The sequence below is a fragment of the Channa argus genome, chromosome 10, assembly GCF_033026475.1.
Source record: "Channa argus isolate prfri chromosome 10, Channa argus male v1.0, whole genome shotgun sequence".
NCBI classification, from domain to species: domain Eukaryota; kingdom Metazoa; phylum Chordata; class Actinopteri; order Anabantiformes; family Channidae; genus Channa; species Channa argus.
Window position 1 is genome coordinate 16,452,982 of NC_090206.1, and position 26,674 is coordinate 16,479,655.

The 26,674-nt window shown below is 36.4% G+C and overlaps 3 protein-coding genes and 1 long non-coding RNA gene across 7 annotated transcripts; 1 reads left to right on the forward strand and 3 right to left on the reverse strand.

The window, feature by feature from the left end:
• The first annotated feature begins 12 nt into the window (after positions 1–12).
• LOC137134383 (uncharacterized) lies at positions 13–9,840 on the forward strand. Of its 2 annotated transcripts, none has more exons than XR_010915429.1 (3): positions 13–583; positions 5,071–8,176; positions 8,993–9,840. It is a non-coding gene; the product is annotated as an uncharacterized lncRNA (long non-coding RNA). The 2 variants fall into 2 exon arrangements; XR_010915430.1 differs by having other exon boundaries at positions 14–583; positions 5,071–5,325.
• atl3 (atlastin 3) lies at positions 2,036–13,420 on the reverse strand. Its single transcript, XM_067519152.1, has 14 exons — positions 13,264–13,420; positions 11,627–11,849; positions 9,848–9,982; positions 8,660–8,764; positions 8,525–8,575; positions 8,239–8,295; positions 8,065–8,157; positions 7,822–7,960; positions 7,593–7,720; positions 7,461–7,517; positions 7,266–7,337; positions 5,401–5,592; positions 5,062–5,301; positions 2,036–3,968 (listed from the first exon to the last, which is right to left on the reverse strand). The coding sequence occupies exons 2-14, from the start codon at positions 11,828–11,830 to the stop codon at positions 3,906–3,908; spliced, it is 1,536 nt and encodes a 511-aa protein (XP_067375253.1). The 5' UTR covers positions 11,831–11,849; positions 13,264–13,420; the 3' UTR covers positions 2,036–3,905.
• Positions 13,421–13,909: 489 nt separating this feature from the next.
• On the reverse strand, positions 13,910–19,865 carry si:ch211-145o7.3 (forkhead box protein N2). Of its 3 annotated transcripts, none has more exons than XM_067519160.1 (5): positions 19,509–19,865; positions 17,856–18,482; positions 17,428–17,549; positions 17,000–17,055; positions 13,910–15,269 (listed from the first exon to the last, which is right to left on the reverse strand). In XM_067519160.1, exons 2-5 carry the CDS (start codon positions 18,429–18,431, stop codon positions 14,920–14,922), a joined length of 1,104 nt encoding a protein of 367 aa, XP_067375261.1. In that variant the 5' UTR covers positions 18,432–18,482; positions 19,509–19,865; the 3' UTR covers positions 13,910–14,919. The 3 variants fall into 3 exon arrangements, with proteins under 3 accessions (XP_067375261.1, XP_067375258.1, XP_067375260.1); XM_067519157.1 differs by having other exon boundaries at positions 19,391–19,865; XM_067519159.1 differs by lacking the exon at positions 19,509–19,865 and adding an exon at positions 19,019–19,384.
• Positions 19,866–20,016: 151 nt separating this feature from the next.
• yif1a (Yip1 interacting factor homolog A (S. cerevisiae)) lies at positions 20,017–26,368 on the reverse strand. Its single transcript, XM_067519162.1, has 9 exons — positions 26,239–26,368; positions 25,793–25,840; positions 24,286–24,530; positions 23,496–23,600; positions 22,453–22,531; positions 22,319–22,376; positions 22,049–22,204; positions 21,808–21,901; positions 20,017–20,690 (listed from the first exon to the last, which is right to left on the reverse strand). The coding sequence occupies exons 2-9, from the start codon at positions 25,821–25,823 to the stop codon at positions 20,532–20,534; spliced, it is 927 nt and encodes a 308-aa protein (XP_067375263.1). The 5' UTR covers positions 25,824–25,840; positions 26,239–26,368; the 3' UTR covers positions 20,017–20,531.
• Between the last annotated feature and the right edge of the window lie 306 nt (positions 26,369–26,674).

Genomic DNA, 26,674 nt, shown 5'->3' on the forward strand with positions numbered 1-26,674 from the left:
GGAAATACAACCTGTATGGATGCAGTCAGTATAGTTGTGTCCTATGATAGTGTATTTGAATAAGTGCAATTGTTGCACCAATGGCGCGAGGGGTGATGAATTAATAAATAAAGCGCTAGTGTTGCTGTTTCGACCGACATTCAGCAGCGAGAACACAGCAGAGCGGTGTTCAGGATGAGTGGAAATTCTCCGCCATCGCCCCCCCCCCCAACCCCCTCTATCCCTTTTCCTCCGTGCGGTTTTGGTTGAACTCACTTCCAAATATGGAAGTGAACGGCGAGCGGCGGCGGCGGCGGTCGGTGCACGCGCCTCGCTCCCACTGCAGGGAGGGTCGGTCCGCGACGCTGATCACCATATAAGGAAACATGGGAGACAAAATTCGCTTTAGCAGATTTCAGTTCGGCACCGAGTCCAGGAACAGAGAGAGAGACAGAGAGGGTCAGTGTGAGGATGAGAGGCAGCGGTGAACTTCAGGCGGTGGGAAGCGAGGAGCGGAAGCTGCATCTGCGCATTTGTACAGAGGGTAACGTGATGCTAAAATATCCCAGCTGGGGTAGAGCTGCTGACCTACATTCATTATGAGGTTAGACAACCAATACAAACAACAGCTTTTTTGTAAACATGAACAGAAATTTAAGGAATAAAAACAAACAGAAGTATCCCAACTCCACCAAGCTAATAGTAAGAGATTGTAGCACAAATAATACTGAGAGGTCAAAGTTGTAAACTAACACAGTAAAAGGAGAGCAAGACAACGCGTGTACAGTTCTGTCGAGATTTATCTCAGTGGGGGAGGGGGCTACTAGAGATGCCCTTATACACTAATTATTCGTCTTTATTATTATGTTCTTCCCACCAGTATAACCTATTACAGACTTACCTATTACAGACTTCAAAATTATACAATACATAGGCATACATATCAAATAAGCCTACACATAATATACACACTGACATATTTATTTATGTTAAATGATCTAATACCTGCTAAATTTTAGTTTTCATAGAAATATCTGAACATAAAACATAACATAACATTATTAAGCGGGATTTTATTTATGTAGTTGGCTGAGTTGTTGCTGCTCTGTGTTTTGTTGGACTGTAGCTAATAATTATTGTTATTTTCAGATTATTCGTATAATTTTCTCTTAGGACACAAAATTAACTATTTCCACAATCTTAACTCTTGGAAATAATTAGTTTTTTATTAAGAGGTGCCATATTTCTCTTTAAATAGTGAAAACGTTTCTATGAAAAGCATAAGAACATACAGTATGTATGAACTTACAGTATTGTCTCAAATCTGCATGTATCATTACGCATACATAACACCGATATTGTTGGTTGAGGTAGAGATAATCATTTGTAATTTTGATTGCAACTATTGAGTATGATCCATGAATCAGCTGATTAGCTTAGTTTGTAGGGATTATATAAATAACAGTTTTTTGACATTTTTGCATAAAAACAAACTCATAAACATTACCAAAGAATTTAAGTTAATTTTATCTAAGTGAAAAACAATGTCAGCTCTATTTGTATTTACTGTTGAGTAGTTTAAGTTCAGTAGTTTGTCATAACTGTTAATTATATCATCATATCCTCACGTGCAACGACCATTATCATTATTCATCATCATTAACGTTCATTCATTCGTAGCACTACATACCAAAGATGTTTACTGAATGCAGTCTATATATTAAATACTGTATATTAGTCTGTTCTAACTGTACATATCATTCACAATAGATATTGGTTTCTTGTCATTTTGTACAATCCTTTACATTTATAATATATCCAAACATTTACAGTACGTGGTAAGATCAGTCAAAAAATTCAAATGCAATCTGAATCAAAGCTTTGTGGTTTTGACCACTGCATTTCCAGAAAACAATTTTTGCAAGAGGGAACTTGCTGGTGAATCTCAAGAGATTTCATATCCTCTTTTCAGATTTGCATACCTTTTATAATATGTAAACTTTAATTTCACATCTGGTTTCACGTTTGAAAATACAAAGTAGAATGAAAACATTAACAGTGTCAAGCTCTTGTTTATTCTTTATAAAACAGCATTTCTCAACTCAAGGCCACCATACCTTTGCAACAGATGATTGCAGTAGCCATGGTTACAATATTGCATGCATTTATTCTTTTTTGGAATTAGTGATGTGCAAAAAGCACCAAAGAGAAGGGGAAGTGCAATAGTATGTGCTTGTAAAACATGAAAGTTCCTCCTCTAGTGGAAAGGTTCAGGCATGGAATGTGCAAAATACTGGGCCAAGAAGTCGCTCATCCTCTGTGGTCACTTCTGACCTTGTAGCTACAGTATCACAAGATTACTGAGCAATTAAAGCCCTGTCAATTAGCTTTATGGCTCAACTAACACATTAGTTGCTGAGGTGCACAAAAACTGCTATTACAAGACTACAAATTTTCAATATGTCCTCAAGATTTTGAAATAACCTACTTCTTCATATTGTGAGATGTAGGGCATAGTTGCTAATGTCTGATTTACGCAGAGTTAGCCTTAGAAGACCTGCTTGTCCCCCAAAACAAAAACCTACTAAACATACTTTTCAAAAAAACAGTCAAAATACAACTGATTGATTCAATGACTGCATGTAAACAAGTACCTAAGTTATTAACTTACTTTTCTATAGTATGGTTTAATGTGTTAAAGCATCATTACCCGCATTTGAAACAAATCTCTGATGCAAGCATGCATTGTTTTACTAAGACTGACTAGTTACATACAATGATCATTTTACTAGCAAGAGTTTGTCAAGTTTAAAAAGCTTTACAAAAAGCTTTACATTGACAAATTAACTTATTTGTTAAAATCTATTTTACACCCAGCCAAACAATTTTTTAACCGTGTTTTGTCTTTGAATGGTCACTAAAAGAATCAAATATAAATATTTTGCATAGTGGGGATGTTGGACAACTACCAAATTAGATTATAATCTGCAAAAGGGATTTATATTCTGATTGTTATTCTTTTCATTGCAAAGTTTAAGCATATACCAATTAACTCAGAGCAACAAAACCTGAAGCCTAAAACATCTATTTACAGATGTTTGAAGTAATAAGAGTACAAGGCAATCAACTATAGCAGATTTTAGTTCGGCCCCAAGTCCAAGGCTAGTATATTATTTAACACTAATTCTTTGGCTGAATAGTTTCTACTTTTATGGTTTTAACTTTAAAGTGTTATTTTAGGAGCTGTAAACATTTGCAGAACTTATATGATGTAACCATAAGAGACAATATACAGTACAGTCAAAATCAACACCTTTCCATCAAGGAATAAACCCTGTGCCAAATACGTTTAAGTTTAAATCTTTTTGTCTCAAAACAGTGACGGTATGCTTATCTATAAGTGACTAGAAATGCTGGTTTATATCAAATATAAAGGAATTCTACCAACATGATGGAATGATTTAAAGTAAATAAGTAAAAAAATGTAGCAACAAAGAAATATGTATAGATTTATAAGCTTTAAAGCCAGCAATTTTAAAGGTAATAATAGAAAGATATACTGCAGAAACTTTGTTTGAAAAATCCCCTTTCCGAAAAACATACAGGCAAGTAAGATGCAATCAGCTGAAACAGGAACTTTTAAGGTGTTTTTTAAGTTTAAACATATACACTGACTGGCCTTATTAAGACCAATAGTGAACCTGTAACAGGATGACTAGAAATTAGAAAAAATAGATTGACTCTCTGCCTCTGCTTGGACTTTACAGGTAAGCTAATGTCCATAATAAACATGCTGGTGTATTTGCATCATATTTGCGCCAGCATGTTTCAGCTGCAAGTTTATTTCAGTGGGTGGCAGGATAAGGCTTTAGTGCTGAAGGTGCGCTGGTTGCATTGGATAGAGATTGTGAAGGTTCAGAGCTCTTTTAACCGGATTTCTTCTTGTCAACCATGCTTGTCCCTCTCGATTTGTTCAACATCACGGTGGCCTAAAGATAGAAGGAAAAAAAAAGGAAGACAATTCAGTTGAGATGTGTGTAATAATTCTTGCAACATTTGCTGACTTCATTTTGTCTTTCCTGTGGTTAAAGTACTGAAACCTCTCAACCTCATCAGTCATATGTTTAACCGTGACAGCAAGAGTGCGGTCGACCATTTAAAACCACTTCTGGTTTCAACTTAGTAATGAACTCTAACTGGCTTTGAGGGGCTGTAGTGCTTTTGAACCTTTCTTATCTAAGGGAAGTGCTAAATAAAGATATTGAAAAATTGAATAAGTATACATATTTAAACCACATTTTCACCTCTCTTAGCTCAAACATATTTTATTCATAGATTCCCACATCTGGAGCACAGTCTAATTTTCCAAGGCTGAGTCCAACTTAGCATAATATCCACTTACTGAAGGTAAAAACACCCTCAAAACAACCAGAAACTGAAGATCATCTGCATTAAAGGCCTGGCAGAGCACTGCCAGGGATGAGACCCAGCAACTGGTGATTTCTATCTCTTCTAGACGTCATGCAGCCAAAATATCTACAACCAAGTTAAAATGTGGGGTCTATGAAGAAAAATCGCTATTGTGCTGTAGAGTAAAAACTTGAAAATACTCAGGTACCAGTACTTCAAACTTGAGCTTAAGTACAGCACTTAAATAAACACATTTAATTGTATTCCACTACTTAAATCATTTTTACAAGCATATTAAAAGTTTTCCCAGCCTCAAAGCCCCACCAGTAAGAGCCTGAGATATTAAGTAGCCCCATGATGGCTGGTCTTTTTCAATAAATTCTTTACTGCCATCAAAGAAATGACTTGAAAATTCTTCAGCTTTGCCTGGAGTCAGCCAATACAATGGCCCCACAAAAATATAAAAGCTGGCTTTTCAGTCTTTAACAGTTTCAGACTGGCATCATGTCACACTGGCCCTCTACAAATCAAAACCCGTTTTGATGCCATTTCTTTGCTCTTATGAAAACCAATTACTCCCTCTAGTGGTCTTAATAGTTACTTGCATAACAATGCGGCTGTAATGACAACTAAAAACCTTTGAATGCCAAACATAATCCCCAATTTTCTCACCTGCTCCAGGACGACACCTGCCGCCTGGTCAATGGCTCCTCCAACATTACGATACCGACCAGTGTAGCGAATGAAAACCCAGATTAGTATGGCCATCATGACCACACCCAAGGTACAGTCACACACCAACGCGAAGGTTGACAAGCCAATGAAGAGCAACACACCTGACAGCACATAGAAAAGGCACACGAGGACAAACAGCACTGCAGGCGTCCGGAAGGCGCTGAAGAGATTCTTTGACTTTTACAATGAAGAGAAAAGCAGGTGATTGTGAACATGAAACAATGATAAAATGGTTTGAGAATCAATAAGATCTTTTTTTATTTTTTTTAAAATTACCTCATTGTGCTTGCTGAACGACTGCCACATTTCGTCCAATTCTTTTTCCAGCTGTGCTTGGTAACGATCACAAAACTCCTGTCCGCCCATCTTTTTGGTGGATGAGAAGGTGTGGAGTGCCTCTCTAAAGTAAAAGTTATGCTTCTCCTCCAGAGAGTCAGGAGACACATAGGGTAGGTCTCCCCCACACACCTTCGAAAGAAGAAAATAAAGAAACAGAGACAGGGACACACATTACAACTGGTTTGCCAATTATGGACATGAATTAAACTTGCCTGTTTGACCTAAGTTGGTCTGGGTCAGTGGATGCGGACAGAAAAAGTCATAAAATGTGTGAAATGTTCTATTTGTTATATAATTAGAATGTCCAACTAAACTAAATACAGTTTTCAGACTTCAGACTTTTTCCCCTGCATTTTTCCAAAGGCAATTTTCTTGCAGATATGGGTTTCCAGTTTGGTTAAAGTAAGAGCATGAGGCAATGCTGTATCATCACTTGTTAAGTATCCTCAAGTCACTGTGTCGGGGAAATGTGTTTCTCTGTAAACTCGACTGTCACCTCAGTAATTTCCAGGTGGTGTTTGGATGTAGTTCTTGAAACACTTTGGCCAGTGAACGCCTGCCAGGTGGCATAGCTTATCCACTAGATCCACTATGTGATTATCCATTGTTCCCATGTTGATTGAATAAACTACTGGGGAAAAACACCTTCATGATGTTGCCAACAATGGCTACTAAAGCAAAGAGAGAAGTGTATGGGTGAGCTCAAGGTTTTTAACAGTTTGATCTACTGAGCCTAATTTGACTGCCAGTCATCAAATTGGCACAAACAGTGGTAATAACACAAAGAATTTACTACAAAAAAACTACTATTCTGCAACTAGAGCTTATACACATTTTATCATGACTAAAGTAACAGTACTGTAGTGTATCATCATGGATTATGTGTACAATTAGGGTGTTGAAGATGGATTCATGTATGAAGGAGAATAATCCCTAATCAATGAAGATACCAGCATGTATGAACTATGGCACGGTCTTAAGTTTTATTTTTAATCAAAAATAGACTAATGAGAAATAACACAAACTCTATTTGTTTAATGTTATGTGACTAATTAGAAATCTTCCTACTGGTAGAGTTTCTTTTTCTTCATCCATCTAAAGAGGTTTGTGTTATAAATGATCCCCAGCTGATCTTGCAATTTCCCCTGAAGATAACATGATTCAGGAAGAATATAAATCATTAACTAATAATGCTAAGCTAAAGATAAACCCAGTAATCTTTGAGAAGTAAGCCTTATTTTATTTGTTTTTTAGCTATAAGTATCTGGACAATAGCATTGGTCTCCATATTTTACTACAGATTCATTATAATTAATGTGCAACACAGCTGAGGTAGAGAAGTAAAGAAGAGGACTAGTTAAAATAGTAACTGCTTGCAGCAGTTTAGGACACAACTGCAGAGGCTACCAGTAAAACCAAAAAGGTTTTACTGAACAACCGTGTGGAGATTTAGTTTGGGAAAGAGATGGAGAGAAGGTGAGATAAGGAGCATGTGTGCATGTCTGTCTTCAAGTCAGCAGATCTGGCAGCTATATTTATAGATCTATGCATTTATAAAATATATATACTGTATGTACTTATATTTTAATTAAATCAATGTCCGTTATGTCAAAAAGATAAATGCTAATAAATGCTATTTGAGCCCTTTTGTCTGGTGTGGAAAATGAAAATTTAGATCAGTGTGTGTGTGAGGGGGAAATGATTAGATAGGGAATATTTAACAAAATAAAGTTAGACTGTAACCATTCTTATTCGAGGACACCCCTAGTTTAATGTATTTTTTAAAAAGTAAAAGGACCCACCTTCTCCATGTTTTTGTAATACTGGTCTTTGGCAGTTGCCACAGCTGCCAGGTTATTGGCCTCTGCAGTAGCCTGGTAAGACAAACAGAAAAAGTCACATTTATCGGAGTAGAAAAAAGGAAGTTTGATTTATCCTCATCTCTTAAAGACAAGAAAAGAATGTTTCATTGAAACTTATGTGAATCTTGAGCATACCATGAGCATAGTCTTTGGCTGTGGTAAATCTTCTCCCTGGTAAATCTTAATGTAAGCCTGGCAAGCAAATGACAAAATTAGATATGAAAAACTCAGTCGGGTTCAGCGGGAAAACTCAGAAGGAGATATTACCTTGAAGAACTCAAGCAGGCCCCTGCAAGTGACTTTGTTTCCATTTATTTCTTTCTCAGCCAGACGGTCTGGATGCAGCAGTTTAGGAATCAGACTTTTCAGTTCCTCTTTGAACTCTGGTGCCACATCTGACACAGTCAATGAAACAACAGTCAGGACAATACATTGGGCATTCTTTTACAAACCGAGCTTTAACAAAGAGGAACAGTGTTGAAACTGAGAATCGTACCTCTAAGTTGTCCCCGAAATGCAGGGCTGGTGGCAACTTTCAAACCAGGGTGAGGTAACAAGAAGCAGGAAATTTTGGTGAAGCAGGAGTGGATGTGCTCCCTCACTGTTTGCAGCTCCTCATGTTGGGCCTCCTTAACCTTTTAACGTCAACATAAGTGAAAAAAGTGAAATCCCAATCTTAGCACATAACATCAGCTAAGTCATTATCTTTTTTGCCCACTCAACCAGGCATCATGGGTACCTGTAAACGTTTATCCAGGAATTCACTGCCTCCTTTAAACCCGTAGCTGTATTCATAGGGAAAGCTCCAGTCCCTGATGAGGAACATCAAAGACTGCAGGAGGAAAGGGAAGGTATAAAACAAATTACACACTTCCAACATTAACAACAATGTGTTCCTTTCAGTTTCGTTTACCTGAAAAGGCTTCTGAAAGATTTCATCCATGGCAAGACGACCATACTCCGTGAACAGCTGTGACAAAGGGGCACCAATTAAGTTATACTGAGATGCAAACATTACATAACTGAATGTTAAGCTATGTCTTACAATTAATCAAAACTATATAATTTACATCTGAGAAAAAAAAGATCTTAGGCGAAATTATTCAGACATGCTTCAATACCCATATCAAAGCAAGCATGTTCTGCATCAAAATACCTTCTAACACTATCAGAGTCTCTTAGTGCTACTTTAAACGGACCTGTAGCTGCTGCAGATCGTCCTCTTGAATGTTCTGTGAAAGATTGTAGAGCTACAAAAAAAAAAAAAAAGTTTGATCTAATCACATTTATAGAAAGAGCACGGTGGGATTTTTAAATCAGTGAGAATTACTCACCTGAATTGAGCTGGTCATGGTGCTAAGGGCAAAGATGGTGGCACAATCCTTCACAGTGGACTGGTCATCAAATGCTCCCTGAGTGTCCATTAACACCACGGCCACCTACAGCAACAGACAGACAAGAAGCTCTTTGGAAAAGGGATTTTATGACAAATTGATCTCCAATACATTTCTGTATTAGAAATTTAGCTTTTTAACTGCTGTTTAAATTGGATACAATGCAATACAATTGTCTCAATTCACTTAACTCTTCTCCTGAAGCACATGAAAACATATATACTACTGTATGTTGTTGGTGATACACTAATGGTTTCCTGACTCTTTTCCCAGCAACAATTTCCAGCTCCTCTGCCAGGATTCCACGGCATTCCCAGGCCAGATTTTTTCTCCACCATACCACAGGGTCTCCTAATAGCTGAGCGTACCTGGAAGACCTCCAATGGAAGGCGCCCAGGTATTCTTAAAGGATGCCCAAACTACCTCAACTGGCTTCTTTCAACATTAAGGAGCAGCGGTTCTACACCAAGCTCCCTCCAGATGTCAGAACTCTGCATTCTACTTCTACGGCTGAGCCCGGCCACCCTACTGAGGAAACTGATTTCAGTCACTTGTATTTGAAATCGTATTTTTTCGGTCATTACCCAGAACTAATGACCATGGGTGGGAGTTGGAATATAGATTGACTGGTAAATTGTGAGCCTTGCCTTGTGGCTTAGCTCCCTTTTTACTACGATGGTTCAGAACGTCTTCATTGTTGTTGATGGTGCATCAATCCGCCTGTCAATCTCAAAATCCACTTTACCCTACTACTGCAAAAAAACAAAACTGCAAGATGTATAAACTCCTTCACTTGAGGCAATTTTCTTTCTATTAAGCAATTAATAATTACTTGTTGTTAAAATGTTTTTGTAAATTTAAATGCAAATAAAGTTGTGTGTTCATAACAATAATAATAAAATAATAATAATGTCTTGGACAGTTCAACGAAAGACAAACGTTTTGCTATTAAGAACTTTGCTAATAGAACTGGAGATGCATTTTGAAGTAACAAAATAATAATGAACTTATAAGGAAATTTACTGGAAATGTAGTGATATAATTATCAACCATCCACAGACTATAAATAGTGTTTGATTTGTTGACATATATGCTGTAAGTAATTAAATAAATAAAACCTCCCACTACCTCTGTTCCATCACTCTTTTGGACAAGGAAAACTTCACTCCACAGTTGGATTCCTGTTGTCTCTGGTTCTGAACCCCCTCTCCAAGAAAATCCAGTCAGCGGCTCATCATCCCGACCCAGCCAGCTTTCATCATCCTGCAGAAACCAAAGTGACACCTTAAAGAAAGAGTAGGAGCAGGCTCAAACTTAAGATAACTGTTCTGGCTTCTTTTGACGTCACTGTAAGCTAAAGTTTGGCCTGATGGTGGCAGTAGATGCAAAGTGTTAAAGGTATCAAAATGTATATTTATTTTTATAAGACTGCAGCATGTGTAAAACAGGCATATAGTCACTTTACAAAATACAGCAGGAATTACATCAGCAATCTGTTAGATTTTCAAGTAAATCTAGAAATAATCAGAAAGTTTGAGAATTTAAGGAAAAAAGTTGAATTGTAAAATTAAGACCTTTAAGACCTTTAAGTTTCTGGAGTTTCCAGGTCAGAAATCAAATCTAATCTATTTGTGGCATTGTCCACATTAAGTCATTAGTCTTACGTCATTTGTTTAACAAACTCTGTATCTATAATGAATTTGCTATTTTCTCTCTCAGTGAAAAATGCTTGATGTATTTGACCACACCATCAGAAGATGTTGTGGTCAAATACATCAAGCCAAGACTTAAGATCTCTGAGGAGGGCATGGATAAAACCGATCCACTTTCTACAAGGCAAGTTGTGAAATAAGAGGGCCAGTCTAGCAATGATTTGATACTTTGTTTAGGGTAAAAATTCCACTTCCGACACTTTTGCTTAGGGGATTTGCGCTGATAGGGGATTTATAAATCTCTCAACTTAATTAAGTGAGGCACTATAAATAAAGATGAATTGAACTTTTGAATTATTGAAATTGAATTATTACCATGTTTCACACAATCATAGTTAGCAATTATCTGCTGGAATCCTGATTAACAGTCATGTTTACAATACCTGAAAAATGGCAAGTTGGAATTGTGGCTCTGATGATTCACTCAAATCCAACTAAGAATCATCTAAATGTGTGGCTTACAAAATCAATGCCGCTGCTTTGCTAAATTTGATTTCTGACATAAAATTAGGTAAAATCTAAAACATTTCTCCTTCATTTTAAATCACAAGTTATTGTTTCTGTAACGCCTTCACATTCCACTCTGTGCAGAAAAACAAACGCATACTTTGCATAGATTCCACTGGTTAATAAAGGTAATAAGTAAATACTCCGTTACTCCTGTTAGTTGACATGTTGCTGCAGGGATGGGCATTCACATTGCACGACCGCATATAGGACAATTTGAACAACACACAACCTGTTATACTTTCAACAAAAGTAGTCAGTAGCACCTTTCTGCTGCTAAACACAATATTATATTGTCACTGTTGATTATCTGTTGAGTGTTTTTAATTGATGAATTTTCTTTATATAAAATGTCAAAAAAAGGAAATATATGTCTGTCTATATTTCAAAGGGGACATTCTAGCACGTTTGTCTTAATAGCTGTCCAAACTTTATATTTTTAAATTCCTATGCTGGAGAAGCTAGAGCATCATGGGGAACTTATGCATGAAAATGACTTTAAATAGTCAAATTAACATTTCAGCAACACATAGGTTTGTTTCAGTCGCTTTGGATAAAAGCATGTGCTAAATGACTAAATGTAAATGTATATGTAAGTAATCTTGACATTTCAGAACTGCACACAGATGGGGACTCAGATATAGCGTTAGCTAGAAACAGACACCGATCAAATTACAATGCAGCTAACCTTTCTGTACATGTAACGGAGCATGAAATCCAAAAGGAAGCTCTTTCCCTTTCTAAAGGCTCCAGCCACTGACAACACCACCACATGTTTATCACGGACACGAGGAGCCAACAGAATCCGAGCCAAAGCCTTTGTGTCCAACTCGAAGGAGTGATTCTCCTTAGAGACTGTGACGATCTGAACTGGGCCTGCTTCACTCCCCATTCTGCTGAGGTACTGGTCCCTGTGAATATCACAGACAAAAATATACATTTGCTATTAGCACTGGAAAATTGAATAATATTTGAGAAGCTGTGAATTGTACATAAATTACAGTTTCATGTGTGTGCAGAGTTGCTGGTTTTGTTGTGTTTTAAGTTACTCTAAACTTGTATATTACTTTTCTGACATTTTCTATTATTTTTTTAGGTTTTTGTATTGGGGGGTCACAAGCTTTTCAAAGAGATAGCTTTACACTCTTGTTGCCCATGTGCACAGAGTTATATGTTAATGGAAAAAGAAAACTAAGTGTCATGACACAAATCATCACATTTCTTGTTAGTGAAAAAAGAAATTATAAAATTTTCAAAACAGTTGATTTATTTTCTGTCAATCAGCTTAATGTTGCAGCTCTAAATGAATGTTTCTTTTGCTGTTGTCATCCAATCACAAATGACTAACTTAAGATGGAAAAATGGTACAAGGGACAGTTTGTCAGTATATTAATGACTAATGAACACGCATAAATGACAAATTTCTTAAAGATTACTCAGCTAAGCCATGCAGCTCAGCTCCTCTCCTGCTTAAGTAGGATTATCACACCGAAGGCTATTTACTCTGTAAATATAATCATGTCTGTGGCGAACAATCAGACATGCACTGAATCTTCCATTGGCTACAATATTTAGCTGTGTTTAACCTGACTATGGGATGCTCTTATTGAGGTCATGTTGCTTTGCCTCCAGCTGAGGGATTCAGCATGCTCTCTAGTACATTGCCTTATCCTAGCTGCTTCAATTGATTCATTGTTGCTGTATTCTAAGGAGGGTGTCCTCCCTCTCCCGTGATGATTAAGACAGGGAGATGCTTTCATAAGTTTCTGTGGTTTACTCTCCCTCTCTCCTTTCCTCAAACACTCAACAACTCAAAGGGTGTGGCGTAGAGGCAAGGTATGCCAGACATTTTTCTGCAGCGATTGTAAAAACTGGATGGATGCAATGAGGCAAAAACCACTTTTGTAGCTAATCCTGCACTTTGCTATAACAAAAAACCTCATGCAGCAAACCTTCTCGCTTAATCACTATTGCTTGATCTTATCAGCTTCCACTTCACTGACTGTGCTTGGACTAGCTAAGCTAAATAGTTCTCTCCTATTTATCTAAGCGCTTTTAACAAGCTACATAGCGTTAGCTGATCTAACTGAAGTCTTTAACGCAGATTACCTTGATTGCATAGCTAACGGCTATTGCTAATAGCATGTAGTCAATGTAAAAACACAGTACAAAGCAAACGTGTTGTTAGCTGCTGTAGAAAACGAGTGTATACAAACTAACGCTGAAGTCAACTTTAAAGACGTAACGTTACAGCTTGAATTAGCTTTAATATAACTTTAGTCTTAGCTTAGAACTCTTTTTGCTTTAGCTTTATGGCAGTTTTACCTTTGGTGTCTTTATTCGGCTTTGACAAAATCTGAAGAGATGCGACAAATAACGAGTGAAACTTAACTTTTTCACACTGCTATGAAAACAATCATGAGAACTTTTTTCCACAGCGAAAATTGCTCACTTCCGTGTTCGACCTGCGCCGTGCCTCTAGGGAAACGTAGTTTTGCTACGATTTCCTGGCTCGCGCTCTATCCTGTCAATAAACTACGTTACCCAATGTGCCGACTCTGCCTCAGCGACAGAAGAAATGTAGTTTTTCAATGTAAAGTTACGAATGCGGAACTACCACACAGGTCATGTAAAACAGGTGTTAGGGGTTTTGAATACATACAAATTGTATCTGAATAATTTCCGTCGATGAAAAAATATCGTAGCTAGGCAACCGTTTATTATTTGATGACATTTTATGTAAATATATGGCGTTACTTGTTTTGGTCATTTTTGAGTATCTTTGTTGTCATAGTGAATTAAAAGCCTACGGGCCACATGTGCCCTGTAAACTAATTTTTTAAACTTTTCGTGCTAATAGCACAGACAGCTCGTCAAAAGACAACCGATGAGCTGTCTGAAATTTGAAAAGAAAAAAAGAGGGAAGACAAATTTATAATTTAAAAGAACAGCACGACGGGCTTTATTGTTAGTTTATCTATAGCTACTGAAATAACATACACTTTACAAACAGACATTTATAGTACCTGAAATGTAAAGTGGTTAAAATGGCAGTGCATTCATCTTACATTTTAAATTAAAATCACAATGTATTCCTGATTGAAGTGAGCTTAGCTTACTTACAAGATCATAACCAGGTTTTCAAATTACATGTAACTACAAGACATTCAGGAATTCAGTAACTTAACATTTACATAAAATCAACTCTAGCAACCATGATTTGAAGTATGACAAGACATAAAAAACAATCAGAAATAATGGAAGTACTGAAATGTTTTAGTTGTATAGTGCGTATGTTTTGAGTACAATCTTCAATTAAAACTACATTGTTAATAAAATATTTAATAGGATACAAAAACTGCATTAAAGAAATTTTTTTATTGTTTTGTTTCCTAATTCACATATGTGAAAACTTTCTTACAAAGAAAGTTTTCACATAAGACCTACTTTTTTGTTGATTCAAGCTTCATATTTAAATCTTAACTTTAGAAATATTTTAATCAATAAACAGTGGTCTTACTTGATTTGGAAGCTCTCTGTCAACCGCTTAGTTTGAACTTAAGTCTGTTAAACAATAATCAAGATGAAGAACATGTCTGGATACTCTGTTAATACCTCAGTTTTAAAATCTCAGTAAAAGTTTGTCTGTGTTTTTCAGTTTGAGGTTGCACTCTCAAGTCTTTGTCCAGGTTGGTATTGTGAATTATGGAGTGATGGTAAATTCAGCCTATGGACTGTAAGTGCATGAAGACACATAAAGTAATGTGATCCATAGTTTTGCCAGTCCATCAGTAAAATATTACATTATTACCTAACTATACAGAACAAAAAACAAAACAAAAAACACTATCTGAGGGCAGTGGCAGTGTCTCAAGAAGGAGCTGATCTGCCAAATATCTTAATTCCTTCTGTTATCCCTTCAACATAAATCCACATTTGTTTTAAATTGTTGGAGTATATATTGTTAAATGGGACATAAAATTAATATCCACCACCTGCCAGGTCAAGCAGGGACCCTGCAGCCTCCTGAGCCTCTGAATCGAGCTGAAGGATCTCCACAGTCTCCAGGTCTAGCTCGGTTTCACCTGGCACTACCAGGTACTGGTACTGTTGAGATTGGTAGTAGTGTAACTCAATGTACCCGCTGTCGGACAGAGGGTCCTTTTCTATTTCCTCGCTCTCTTCCTGCTGGTATTCAACTGACTCAATGGTGACAAGCTCCTCGTGAACTGGAGTCAAAGGGCATGGTGCGTTTTCCACAAAGGTGGGGTTATCAGTGTTCAAGGGTTGGGGCGAAGGTGTCGAAAGGAGAAATGTGTGAGAAAGGGGATCTGCATGAGAAAAAAATAAAAGCAGGATTGACAGAATACTTTGTGGAAATCTATATTTAACCAGAAGTAAAGTGAATATGTTACATGTAGCTCTAAAGTAGCTACTAAAGCAGCCTCCATGGCACTTCACTACCAACATCAAAGAAAGGCAGTAGGTACAGTGAGTAATTATTTATCTTGGAGAAAGGGCAACTTCACCAATTTTCAATTTACTTCTTATGGTTCTAGTTTTGGGACATGCATATGAAGGGCATTAATTGTCCCTCTGTCACTATGTATAAATTGCTCATTCCTACTGCTTCTGAAGTAAAAAGCTCCTCCATATGATGTATTCTGAAGGAGTTTTTCAGCTAGAAGCACAGATATTTGAAAAACATATCAGTGAAGGGTCTATAAAGTGCCCTATAAAGAGACCATATTTGGCATAAATTCAGTTTTACATTTTTATTCTGGGAATTTGCTTTGTCTGCTTAAATAATTAACAATTCAGAAAAGTGTTTATTTTTTCTTATAATGGAAATCAATAAGTCGTCCAAGCTCCTGTTCAGGCTCCCCAAGTCCACTTCGTTCTGATTGACTAGCCTAGTTGGCCACAATATGCACACCCCAAAACAGAGGTCCATTTATGGACTGATTAGTTTGTAAATAAGACTGTCTGAACATTTTGAGAAGGTACAAAGAAAGTCTCTGGTTGCCTTGGAAAAATGTTGGGATAGAATCAACAAAGACATGAAATTTTCTTTTTGTGTGATATCTTCTGCACACACTCATTTAGGAACTTTGGCTTTAATATGGACACCTATTCTAAAATTTATATAGTTATATATATATATATATATATATATATATATATATATATATATATATATATATATATATATATATATATATATATATAAAAACTTTACACATATATACGTGTGTGTGTATATATACAAAAAGTGTAATATGGCCTTATTAAACACAATAAAACAAATTATCACAAAAATATCAGAAAATACTATATAGAAAGCTATTGTTATTTTTCTAAACATTATTTTACAGAAGGAAACTTTCTTTAGGTTTATGTAGAACAGTAATAGTCAGTTAATGGTGGTAAAGAATAACTATTCTATCTTTTGTGCTAGATAGGCTTTAAGTCATTATATTGTTTATTATGTCTGTTTAAAGTATCGTGGAGTTGTACTGTCAGAGTGGATGTAAAATTGTATGTGTACCTTTTGTCATCCAAGTACTGTAAACACTGTATTTTTGTAGAACCTGGATGAATAGCTACTGTTACAATGAAAATGAAAATTCGCATTTAAACAAACAAACCAGTATGTAAAGAAAAATAGAGATTAATATGAATATTCAATATTGATAATTATCAGTAATAACTAGATGAAAGTCACATCAGATCATTCACTGAGCATATGGACCTATATTGTGCATAGGCTTGGCCACAAAATAAGGTGACATAAAAGAGACTAAGCTAGATTATTGTTCAGTTGCCATGGTAACAGAGGGTTTATTGTCATGACAACCAAACACAAACACAGGAACAATGTTGCCTGCTAAGAAAACTGCAGAGAGGGAGAAAAGCGGTAGGTAATAAAAATGCCAAAGAGAGCTATTGCTGCAGTGATTAAATAGATTGCTGACTAAGAGAAATTAATAAAGGTTAAAATATGTAACTTCTTTTACTAATAATGTTACATGTGGCAGGTGTGAGTCTCCTTAGCACTAACCTGAGATTTCCATAGAGTCACACACAGCAGGTAGTCCATAGTCCTGTCCTTCCAGCCTGAGCACATGATGAGGTAGACAGATTTTTGTTTAAAATACACAGCCGAGTGCAATTGCATTTTAATATTATTCAGATGCACATCATCCTTTACAAGAAAAAACAAACAAATAAAAAAAATCTGACTTTACGTTTCTGTCCAGCAATCTAGAAAAATGTACTGTATAAAGAAAAAACTAGAAATCCTCATTAATATATAGCTGCACCGCAGATAATTTTCTTTCTACAGTTTAAAAACATAAATTTCTGACAGCTATCCAGGCTAAACAAGCATTTTAAACTTTTATTTTATGAAGTTAGAATTTAAAAAAGCTAATAACAATAATAGTAGCAGACCCCTTCCACATACTTAATCTGTGTGCCTATACTCACAGTGCTGGCTTGTTTGTGAGATTGCTGTTGGTGCTGTAGTAACTGTGGGTCTTTCTCAGCACTTCAAGAAGTGCTGGCCGATACTCTGGACAAATGCACCATAGCGATCCTTTCCCCACTGACTAAAACAACATAAAAATACTTGAAACACTGAAACAGCAATAACCCATACAACAATGTTAATCTTAAGCAACACTTACAAATTTGATTATACAACAACCTCAACACGTGGAGTACATTATAATAATTTCCCTGTGGGGCAGTTTAATTGATGACTTCAGATAAGCACATCTGGATTCAGTGTGTTGCTCAAGGACATGCCAGTGGGATGGATGTTGTCAGAACTGTCAAATAATTTAAGCACAGTCTATTTACTCAACGAATTACCCGGTTGGCCTCAATCAGGAAATTATGACTCTTGTGCCCACCTGGCTTTTGTCCCGCTGAATGCGATGGAAGCTCTTGCTCAGGGACAGGTTGTGTCTAACAGAGTTCCTCCAGCCTCCAGAGGCTGTTCTGTAGTAGGGGAAATTGTTCACAATCCATTCATAGATGCCCTTTACTGGAAGCCTCTTGTCTGGTGAATCTTCTATTGCCATGAAAATCAGACTACTGAAGGAGTATGGAGGCTTGGACAAGGCAGGAGGAACAGGCTGGGAGGATTCTAACTGAGGCGGTAGTGTCATTTTGGGAAGGGGCTGCAGTGGTAGCAGGTTACCCCTCTGATGCAGCCAGCTGAGGCAGGTCAGGTCATCTTGGTCAGATATGTTTGCCTGGCTAAGGCACTGTATGTTTTGTCCTTGGAGGCACTGAGACACTGTGCAGTGTGAAAGTGGAGAGGAAGAGTGAACACACTCTGCTGTTGCTGGAGAAAGTGAGGTAGGTGACGGGGGGAATGAAATGGGTGAAAGTAGGAGTGAAAGACGTGCACTGGAGCAGGTCTGTTGTGGTGGTGAGGGAAAAGGCAGGGACGAGTATGGCAGTGTGTGAGAGCTATTCTCCATCTCTATCCCAGGAGGAAAGTTACAGAGTCATTCAGCTGGACAAGTGCCGCACTATAAGACAGACACGAATCAAAATAAGTATCGTGGAATGATTGACAGAAAACACTTCATAACCTTTAACTATGAATAACTTTGCTGAAATCAAGTTCATTCAAGTTCATTGTATTCATAAGTCCTATAATCACACATTTTATAAGATACAGAGCATGAGCTTTATCCTCAGAACCTTACTTTTGATTGTTTTTTAAAAAACCTCCAAAAAGGCAGTAAACAAAACCTAAACAAAAACCTAAACTTCAGAAACATATGGAAAAGAGGGAATCCCTTCCGAGACATGACAACAACGTATGTCTTATATACATAGCAAACTGAAACAATAGAAGTGAAATTACAGTTGTGTTCTTTTTGCTTTGCGGTAGAGTTAATCAAATATCAAATCATATTTAAAAGCAAAAAAGACAAATTCTGTCATTGAGGTTAAATGTTCCCTGCATGCCCTGAACTACTAACAACTCAAGGATCATTTAAAATCAAACATTTAGACTAACTTAATTTATGGAAACTGCCGGAGAACAGAAAAGACTTACCTGCCTGATTCAGTTAAATGTTAGCTTTCCGTTCTCCTCTGATGAGCACCCACTAAACGTTCAAAGTCCAACTAGCCTACACTCTTACAGTACCATCTCTCGATTAAATAAAGCGAAAACGTGGCCAGGGCACAGGTGCATGGCCAGGAGCCCTGGCATTATTTAAATGCTTTAAAACTAATCGATTTGTTTCTTATGAAGTAAAATGCATACCACGCTGACAGTGTGTGATGCCACATGGCTTTACAAAGCAGGTCAGCAGCCAAATGGCGGAACAATATAAAGTTTCATTTAGTGAAGAAAGGCGCCTTTTCCTCTCAGGTAAGACACTCGGTATATGGTTTCCATGCACAATGTTAACTCGTTACTTACCAACCTACCACGAGGAAAATTGTATCTGATTTCGGACCTCCTTCTATGCTAAAAACACGCCATGAAAAAGTTAAATGCAAAAATTCTAGTGTCGAAAACTACACTCAGAGTCACACACCTCTGCCTCTGTTCTGTTGCCGTCAGGAGTTTCCATGGAAACGAAAAGGACGCTTTGCTGTGTGCGAGTTCCCCAGCGCGCTCCCGCTTGAAGTATTCAACCGATACATAACAAACACATGCATTAATAATTAAGCAATACATTTATCTTTTTGATCAATATATTAAACAGTGTACAATAAATAAACAATTTATTCTAAAGCCCCCTCCACTCACAAATTGTTTATATTTTAATTAACAGTGGACAACAAAGAAAACTTCTCTGAGCCACTGGAGGAGCATCCCAATTACTGTGTGTGAAAATTCAACCAATTGAAAACCATATATAGCAATGCAGCTAAGTTAGTTAAGGGGCTAATTACAAGTTACAATCAAAACGGTTTGATTACACGTGTGCAATCAAACTGTACTACACAAAAAGCACACTAAGTCACCTACATCAAACATACCCATCTATTTGTAGCTATGCAACTGTTAAATTCATTTTTAAAAGTAATACAAATGACACATTTTGGTACAATGCCAGTACGTCAAACTTTACTTTCTATCAGAAAGTAACAGAAAATCCCAACATTGTCATGCTTTGATAAAAAGAACAAAAAAAAACAAAACAAAACAAACAAGATTCACTAGATGGCAGAGTTGCATTACAGCCACAAAGAAACCAAAAGGTACTTGTTAGTAATGTGTCTGGCTGTGAGATGGAAATACTGGAAAGTATGTCCAGGGACATGAGAAAGTAAAAGGAAACCAAGCTATTTTTACTCAGCTCTCAAAGCCCTTGTGTTCAGAGTGAACATTTTGTCAGTGTAACTGTACACTCATGGTGAAAAACAGATTTTATTTATCACACATTCTGGTTAAATCAATGAAACCAGTTCAGAATTAACATGTCCACCTTATAAGCTAAACACTGCAACTCAACATATGACTACATATGTTTTGACAAAAGAGCATATAACAACCGATTTTTCGGGTCCAGTTATTTTTCTTGGACACAAAGTTATTTTACTCACTTAGTCAGTCACCTGACCAAGTGAGAGGTTAACCAATATATGATGATTGGCTGAAAGACTGCAGTGGCAGCAGTGACATAAAGGCGTAGTTGAGGTTTGGCATTTGATCCTGTTACCATGGAATCCGAGGAAATAGAGGGAAGTATCTTCATTTTCAGGGATCGAACCTGCAGGGAAGAAAAAAAAAAAAAAAAAAAAAAAGTCTTTAGACTTGCAATTTAAGGCCAGTGCTAATATTCTGCAAGTAAAAAAAATAAAACAACAATAAAATAAAAATCATGTCGTAATTTTAATGTGGAAAAAATGGGGATTACATAGCATATTATGAAGATTAATCTGTGCAATTCAATAAAATCAAGCTTAACTCTTATACAGTACTTCATTTAAAAAAAGATCAAGTATTGCTGTATATAAAAATCTAATCATAGTTTAAATGTAAAAGTTTAAAAAAAAAAATTGTGAAACTATTTTTAAAATGATAATGCTGAAAATCGATGTACTTTACTGTTGCACTAGACACCACACTGTAAGACCTCATGTTTTAGTGAGTGCAAAACAAAATTAATGAATGTATTTTACAGACGGGTACATTGATCAGCCACATTAACACTGGTGTTCTAAGCACAACCACTCTGAACAGTCTGGCTATACAGCCCCATACACAGCAAAATGTGATTCACTGTGCAGAACTGGTAGAAGTACACAAACTCAAGAAAACTCAAAACTCAAGAAAAAGTATTGGCCTAAAAGAAATTCTCCACTACAAGTACAAATTTACTTTTTTGTTTTACTGAAGTACTAAGCAGATTATCTACAATTTACCTAAAAGTGCAAAAGTAAGAACTACATTAAGAAAACAATGTATTTAAAAAAAACTGATTATGGTAACTATGACAAATCATGTAATTTATAAAAAATAAGTCAAAGAGGGTCACTGTGGGTAAAGTGGTAGCTGAAGACCTCATTATGTGATGACAGGTTGTTAACCTATAATGATACATCAGCATTCATCAGTTCATAATTTTTTTTTTGTTGTGCTATGGAGTTAACATATAATGCATTTACATTTTTGCCAGATAGTGTGATGATTTGATTCAGGAAACTTTAAAGTTGTATGCCTTCAAGACTGGCTCAATTATTTACCATAAAAAAAGAATTCCTTTTTTGGTTTATAATAGCAAGTTCTGAGAGAGATTGACTTTGTGTTTAAGAAACCCATTTTGATAAATGTTTGAGTGTGTATAAATATGGTGAGTGATGTCCATAAGGACCCAAAATACATACAATGAAGAACATAAGGGCACAAGATGACCAGGCAAGGGCCACATAATAACCATCACTGCCAAACAGCAAGCCACACAACACTATGAAGATCATCCTAAAGTAAAAAAAAAAAAGAGACATTTTTAGCAGCTGATTTGTTGTAATAGTCATTGAAGCATGAGTTAACTTATCATCACAATACTTTGCTTTTTCAGTGAATTATCAGTCAATTTTAAAATATTGACATTCAAGATCTCTTTACCCAACATATTTGTATCCACTGTAGGCGATAAGATCAAAGGTTGAGAGGTCACTGTGTACGGTCAACAAGTACAAACTCAAGAGCATCACCAACACCTCAATGATTATCCACACGAGAGCAGTGCTGGCACACAGTCCAAGAACCTCTGGACTGAACCTTTATACAAACACAATCCACACTTCTTATTTACCTTTACATATATATTAATTTCTAAAATAAAATTTGAAAAAGTTGAATGAAAGAATACATAAAAAAGGAAGAACTACTCACCTTTTCTGAATGCCCAATGCCATTCCAGCAAGTAAAATGTAGGTAATAAAAGCCATTGCTATAAGACAAGAAGTGTATTACTTATTACATTATACAGGCATACACAAATACTCTGCAACTGATAGAAGACATACTTGGTATGTAAAGATCAGGTGCATTGACATCCTGTCTTGGAGGCAAAGGAGTGTCCCGATGGTAGCGAACTTCCCAGTCCTACCAAGAACACACAAATACCATATGAATTACCCTGTAGAGTATAACAGTTATAGGCTAATCTTACTTGGTACTGATGTTTAACGGTTCCTAAATTTCTCACAGACTGGTAGCATATGAAAAATTAAATACATCATCTTTATTGCATGTCGAACATTTTGGAAATGGAGGACAGAGCAAATAGAATTTAAAAAGGAAGGTGTGATCTATGATTAAAACGGATTAAAGTATGTCCTTTGCTTGCAAGAGTGCCCTAATTTCAGGATGAGCCTAGAAATATTCTCCATTTTTGCTTCTGTTAACAATTGAAATCACCCAGTAATTCTGTGTGGCTCATTGAAATGTTTTACTAGTTTATGAAAACAGAGTAGCTTTAATGAACAAAAAATAAGCTATATCATTCTTTGGCTACACAGATAACATCAAGCGGAAGACTCAATTCTTTGTTGAATTATTCCAGAATCCTTTTATTAGCGTAAAAACATAGAATATCAGGCTAATACTTCAAGTCCAGCTGTTTGTTATGCAGGCTAAATTGCATCTTAACTGTCCTTGCTTTAAAAGCTCAATAGGAATATAGAATTTTTAAGGCCAAACAGTAACCACCATTTGACCTTGACCTCGTAAGGAACATTTACACTGTGTGTAGTTTGTACATTATCAGAGCACTAAATGTGTGGTGACTTCATTTACAATCTGAATAAGTTAGCATGTGGGAATTAACTGAGCTAAATGTGTTTTCTAATGTACACTAGTAATTACAAATGATTCAACAGATTATGATGTTCATAAATAAAACAAAAGAAGTGATAATAGTCACTGACTATCTTGTTTGCATAGTTTTTATGTGATAGGCTTTTGACAATATCACAAGATGAGAAAAGCATCATGCTGACTATTAAATGTTTTGTGACATCCCATCCGTCAAACAGGACAACCTCTGATAGGATGAATAGCTGATTACCTGATGTGTATAAGGGAACATGAGGATCATCAGTTTCTTCAGTACATATCTTGTGTCAACAGCAAAAAAGTATTTCAGTTTGTTCACAGACATGAATCTGCTGATCTGGAAGGCAAAATAAATGCATATATTACAGATGAGGATTGACATTCTGCCAAAGTTAATAAATAAAGATGAGTTGTAATTATTTTTATAGAACGCTGTGCCTGCCTTCAGAACTGTGCCTCTCTTTGGCTTGGCCCTCAGTCTATGTCCTATTAACCATCTGCATATAAAAAGTTGCCAACACAGTAAATCAACATAACTTTTATTGCTTTGTCACCCACAGGGTTACATTTATTTATAAAATTCCTCCTTTATTCTTGGTTTAGAAATTTAATGTAAAGACACTGTATTAAAACAGGAATCAGAATATGGTCTGCTTTATTGAAGAGCTGTCCAGTTAACAGCGGCATCCCTTTAAAGTTTTAATATAAATAACATTTGTTTATTTGACATTACCCTACAATGCTATCTAGACTGTTACTCGATCTGTGTGCTTGGTGACAGAAGAACTTCAAGACTTTGTAAACATAGTTCCTTTTGGGTAAGGGATGCATTTATTTCCAACTGTTAAGTTGTGACTGAATTACAACAGACCCTTTTCATACCAGACAACGTGGTGCCAAATGCCCAATATGGACCTTGACCTTATTTTTACTTTAGTGATTAAATATTGCATCCTTCACTCAAACATATACATTACCTATATCCTAGGAAGGAACCCTATGAACAACCTAAACCTTCTTACCTCTTTGTTTACAATGTCCTTCCCCTGGTTGGCTAAAGAGGAACCATACATCACTGCCATGTTTGCCATTGGGTCATTAAACAAGTTGTCCACGCCACCAACTCCTTGCATATCATTTGAGGGTCCTCCTACATTGTATCCATGTGTGTAGTAGCCCGGACTGTTCACTGCTGCCCCAGCAGAACTGGTGTCTTCAAAAAGGACAGAATCTGCTGTGGGTGGAGCTGCACGAGCTCTTGGTTTAGCTATACAAAAATAAATGAAAAAAGAAAAACAATAAACACAACAGTAAAAAAAGCCAATAAATTTAATTTACTTACTTGAATTTATGCAAAAGAGAAACAATTTTACATTACTCATTAGGTATTCTTAGTGGTGTGTGATTGGGCACAATATGGTAAACAAGTTTCAAGCACTTATATTTTGATCCATCAGGTCATTCAATTAGGGAGGATCCAGATTTGTCACAAACTCATTCTGAAGCACAGTGACAAGCCCATACATTGGTCCATAGATGTAACCGAGAAATATATTTAGAGAAAAAAAAACAAAAAAAAAAAAACACAATTCCTACATGGCCGTGCTGCCACAGAGCGTTATGGAATCAGTCTGGCATTACATGGAAAGACCAACCACACTGATACAAAAGTCTACACAAATCTACAGTTCTCCAAGATGCTTGTAACAACCTACAGGTAAATGTAGAGTACCTTGAAAAATAGTCAACTAAGGCTATAAAAAATATTGAATTGCAATTTTTTTAAGAAGTAATACTGAAATTTCAATTTAGCATGCAATATTTAGACTTCCATTTTCCCTGTATTATTCCCAATGCTCTCTACAACTCTGGTAATCCAGTCTGGCTGAGGTATATGTGTAGTGGACTGATATATTGCTTGTTCAGTATCTGGCCTTGGTCACTGTAATCATATATTTGCCTATAAACTCTTCAGTAATATTATCGTAGCATTTTGATTCATGTTTGTATGTATTTGTAAGTGATACTCATACACTTGCAGTCAAGAGCACTGGTGGCTGGGATCCTTTAGATTAATTTTTGTATTGCAGGTTTGTGGCTTAAAAATTTGGTTCAATTAAATTGCAATATTATTTGTATAAAATGTAGTGTTCGGCCCTACTGTGAACAAGTTAACTGATAAACAAAAATCTATTAATGTTATGGTTTTTTAAATATTTATATATTAATATATTTTTAATTAGTCCCCAAAGCTATTGCACATTTCATCATACATCAACATGGACGGACATTATAACCCCACTGAATATAGGATTTATAAATGTACTAGCACCAGAGACAGCATTATGTTTGGCAATTAGTTGTACCTAATAAAGTGGCCTTATTTAGTCACTAGTCATGGCCATTAGTACAGTTGGATGTGTTGTGAGCGTCTTGCTTTAGTGAAATAGCAGGAAGTAGTCACTAAAGGTTGTTATTTTGCAATATTTTTGTTAGAAATGCTAACTGATGATTCATTATTCCACTTACTTGCTCGGTATCCATGCTGTGGCAAGTCCATTGTAACGGTGACGTTAGCTTAAAATATAAACAATGACATGTTAGCTAAGTTAACGTTCTGTTTCAGTTTATTTAATGCTAAGCACTAGGATGCTACATCACAGCTAACACGCACAAAATCAAATAACTTCTATAGCAAGCGAGCTTAACTTGCTACACCTTATAATAATACCTACTAGAATCCTTGCTAACGTAGCTAGCGTTACGTCTAAACTTATTAAACGGTTGCCGGTGTTTCCTCGGCTTACTGCGAACTAGCTAGCCAGGCTAGCTAAGTTAATATCGCCAGCTGGCACTCGGCGGAACAAGGCAGCTGATATAAATATTTTAGTCATAAACGTTATAAACATACACGCAGCCTGTCTGGTAAATGGATGGATAATCGAAAAGAAAATACCGAATTTAAAAGTACTTACCCAGCTAGCGCTGGTAACTAGCTACGTGGCTGTTGGAGTGCTCGGGCTGATCCCACCCATCCCTTGCGGTTGGCTGACTTCAGTGTGCCTGCGTGGCACAAAACAAGTCAGTACAATGCACAGTACACAAGTGAAGTTTATTTGTCGTAGAAGTATTTAAACTAAACGCTAGAAATAAATTTAAAGTTCATGCCTTAAAAAAGGTGCCAAATTCCGTACTTAAGTTGAAGTAATACGCACAAGGTTACAAACCGTCGACTTGCTTAGGAAATTGATTTCACTAGGCATTGTGATAGAAAGTGTTGGGCTGTCTAATCAACATTTATTCCTCACATGCTTAATTATAGTTAAAGTAAAGTCTGAATGTAAAATTCTCATGCCTTGGTAGGTTTTTGGTTTATGTGTAGGCAAGAATTTCTTGTTCTGAACCATCTGA

What these genes read in the sequence shown, in the direction of transcription:
- atl3 (XM_067519152.1), bottom strand. Translation starts at nt 11,830, where the DNA reads ATGGGGAGTGAAGCAGGCCCAGTTCAGATCGTCACAGTCTCTAAGGAG. An exon ending in TCCTGGATAAACGTTTACAG is followed by an intron (nt 7,961 to 8,064) that starts GTACCCATGATG and finishes TGACGTTAAAAG; the next exon opens with GTTAAGGAGGCCCAACATGA. An exon ending in ATTTCGGGGACAACTTAGAG is followed by an intron (nt 7,721 to 7,821) that starts GTACGATTCTCA and finishes TGACTGTGTCAG; the next exon opens with ATGTGGCACCAGAGTTCAAA.
- si:ch211-145o7.3 (XM_067519160.1), bottom strand. Translation starts at nt 18,431, where the DNA reads ATGGAGAATAGCTCTCACACACTGCCATACTCGTCCCTGCCTTTTCCC. An exon ending in CTCACAAACAAGCCAGCACT is followed by an intron (nt 17,056 to 17,427) that starts GTGAGTATAGGC and finishes TCATGTGCTCAG; the next exon opens with GCTGGAAGGACAGGACTATG. An exon ending in TGACTCTATGGAAATCTCAG is followed by an intron (nt 15,270 to 16,999) that starts GTTAGTGCTAAG and finishes TTTCTCATGCAG; the next exon opens with ATCCCCTTTCTCACACATTT.
- yif1a (XM_067519162.1), bottom strand. Translation starts at nt 25,823, where the DNA reads ATGGACTTGCCACAGCATGGATACCGAGCAA. An exon ending in TGTTCCCTTATACACATCAG is followed by an intron (nt 22,532 to 23,495) that starts GTAATCAGCTAT and finishes TGTTCTTGGTAG; the next exon opens with GACTGGGAAGTTCGCTACCA. An exon ending in AGTGGATACAAATATGTTGG is followed by an intron (nt 21,902 to 22,048) that starts GTAAAGAGATCT and finishes TTTTTACTTTAG; the next exon opens with GATGATCTTCATAGTGTTGT.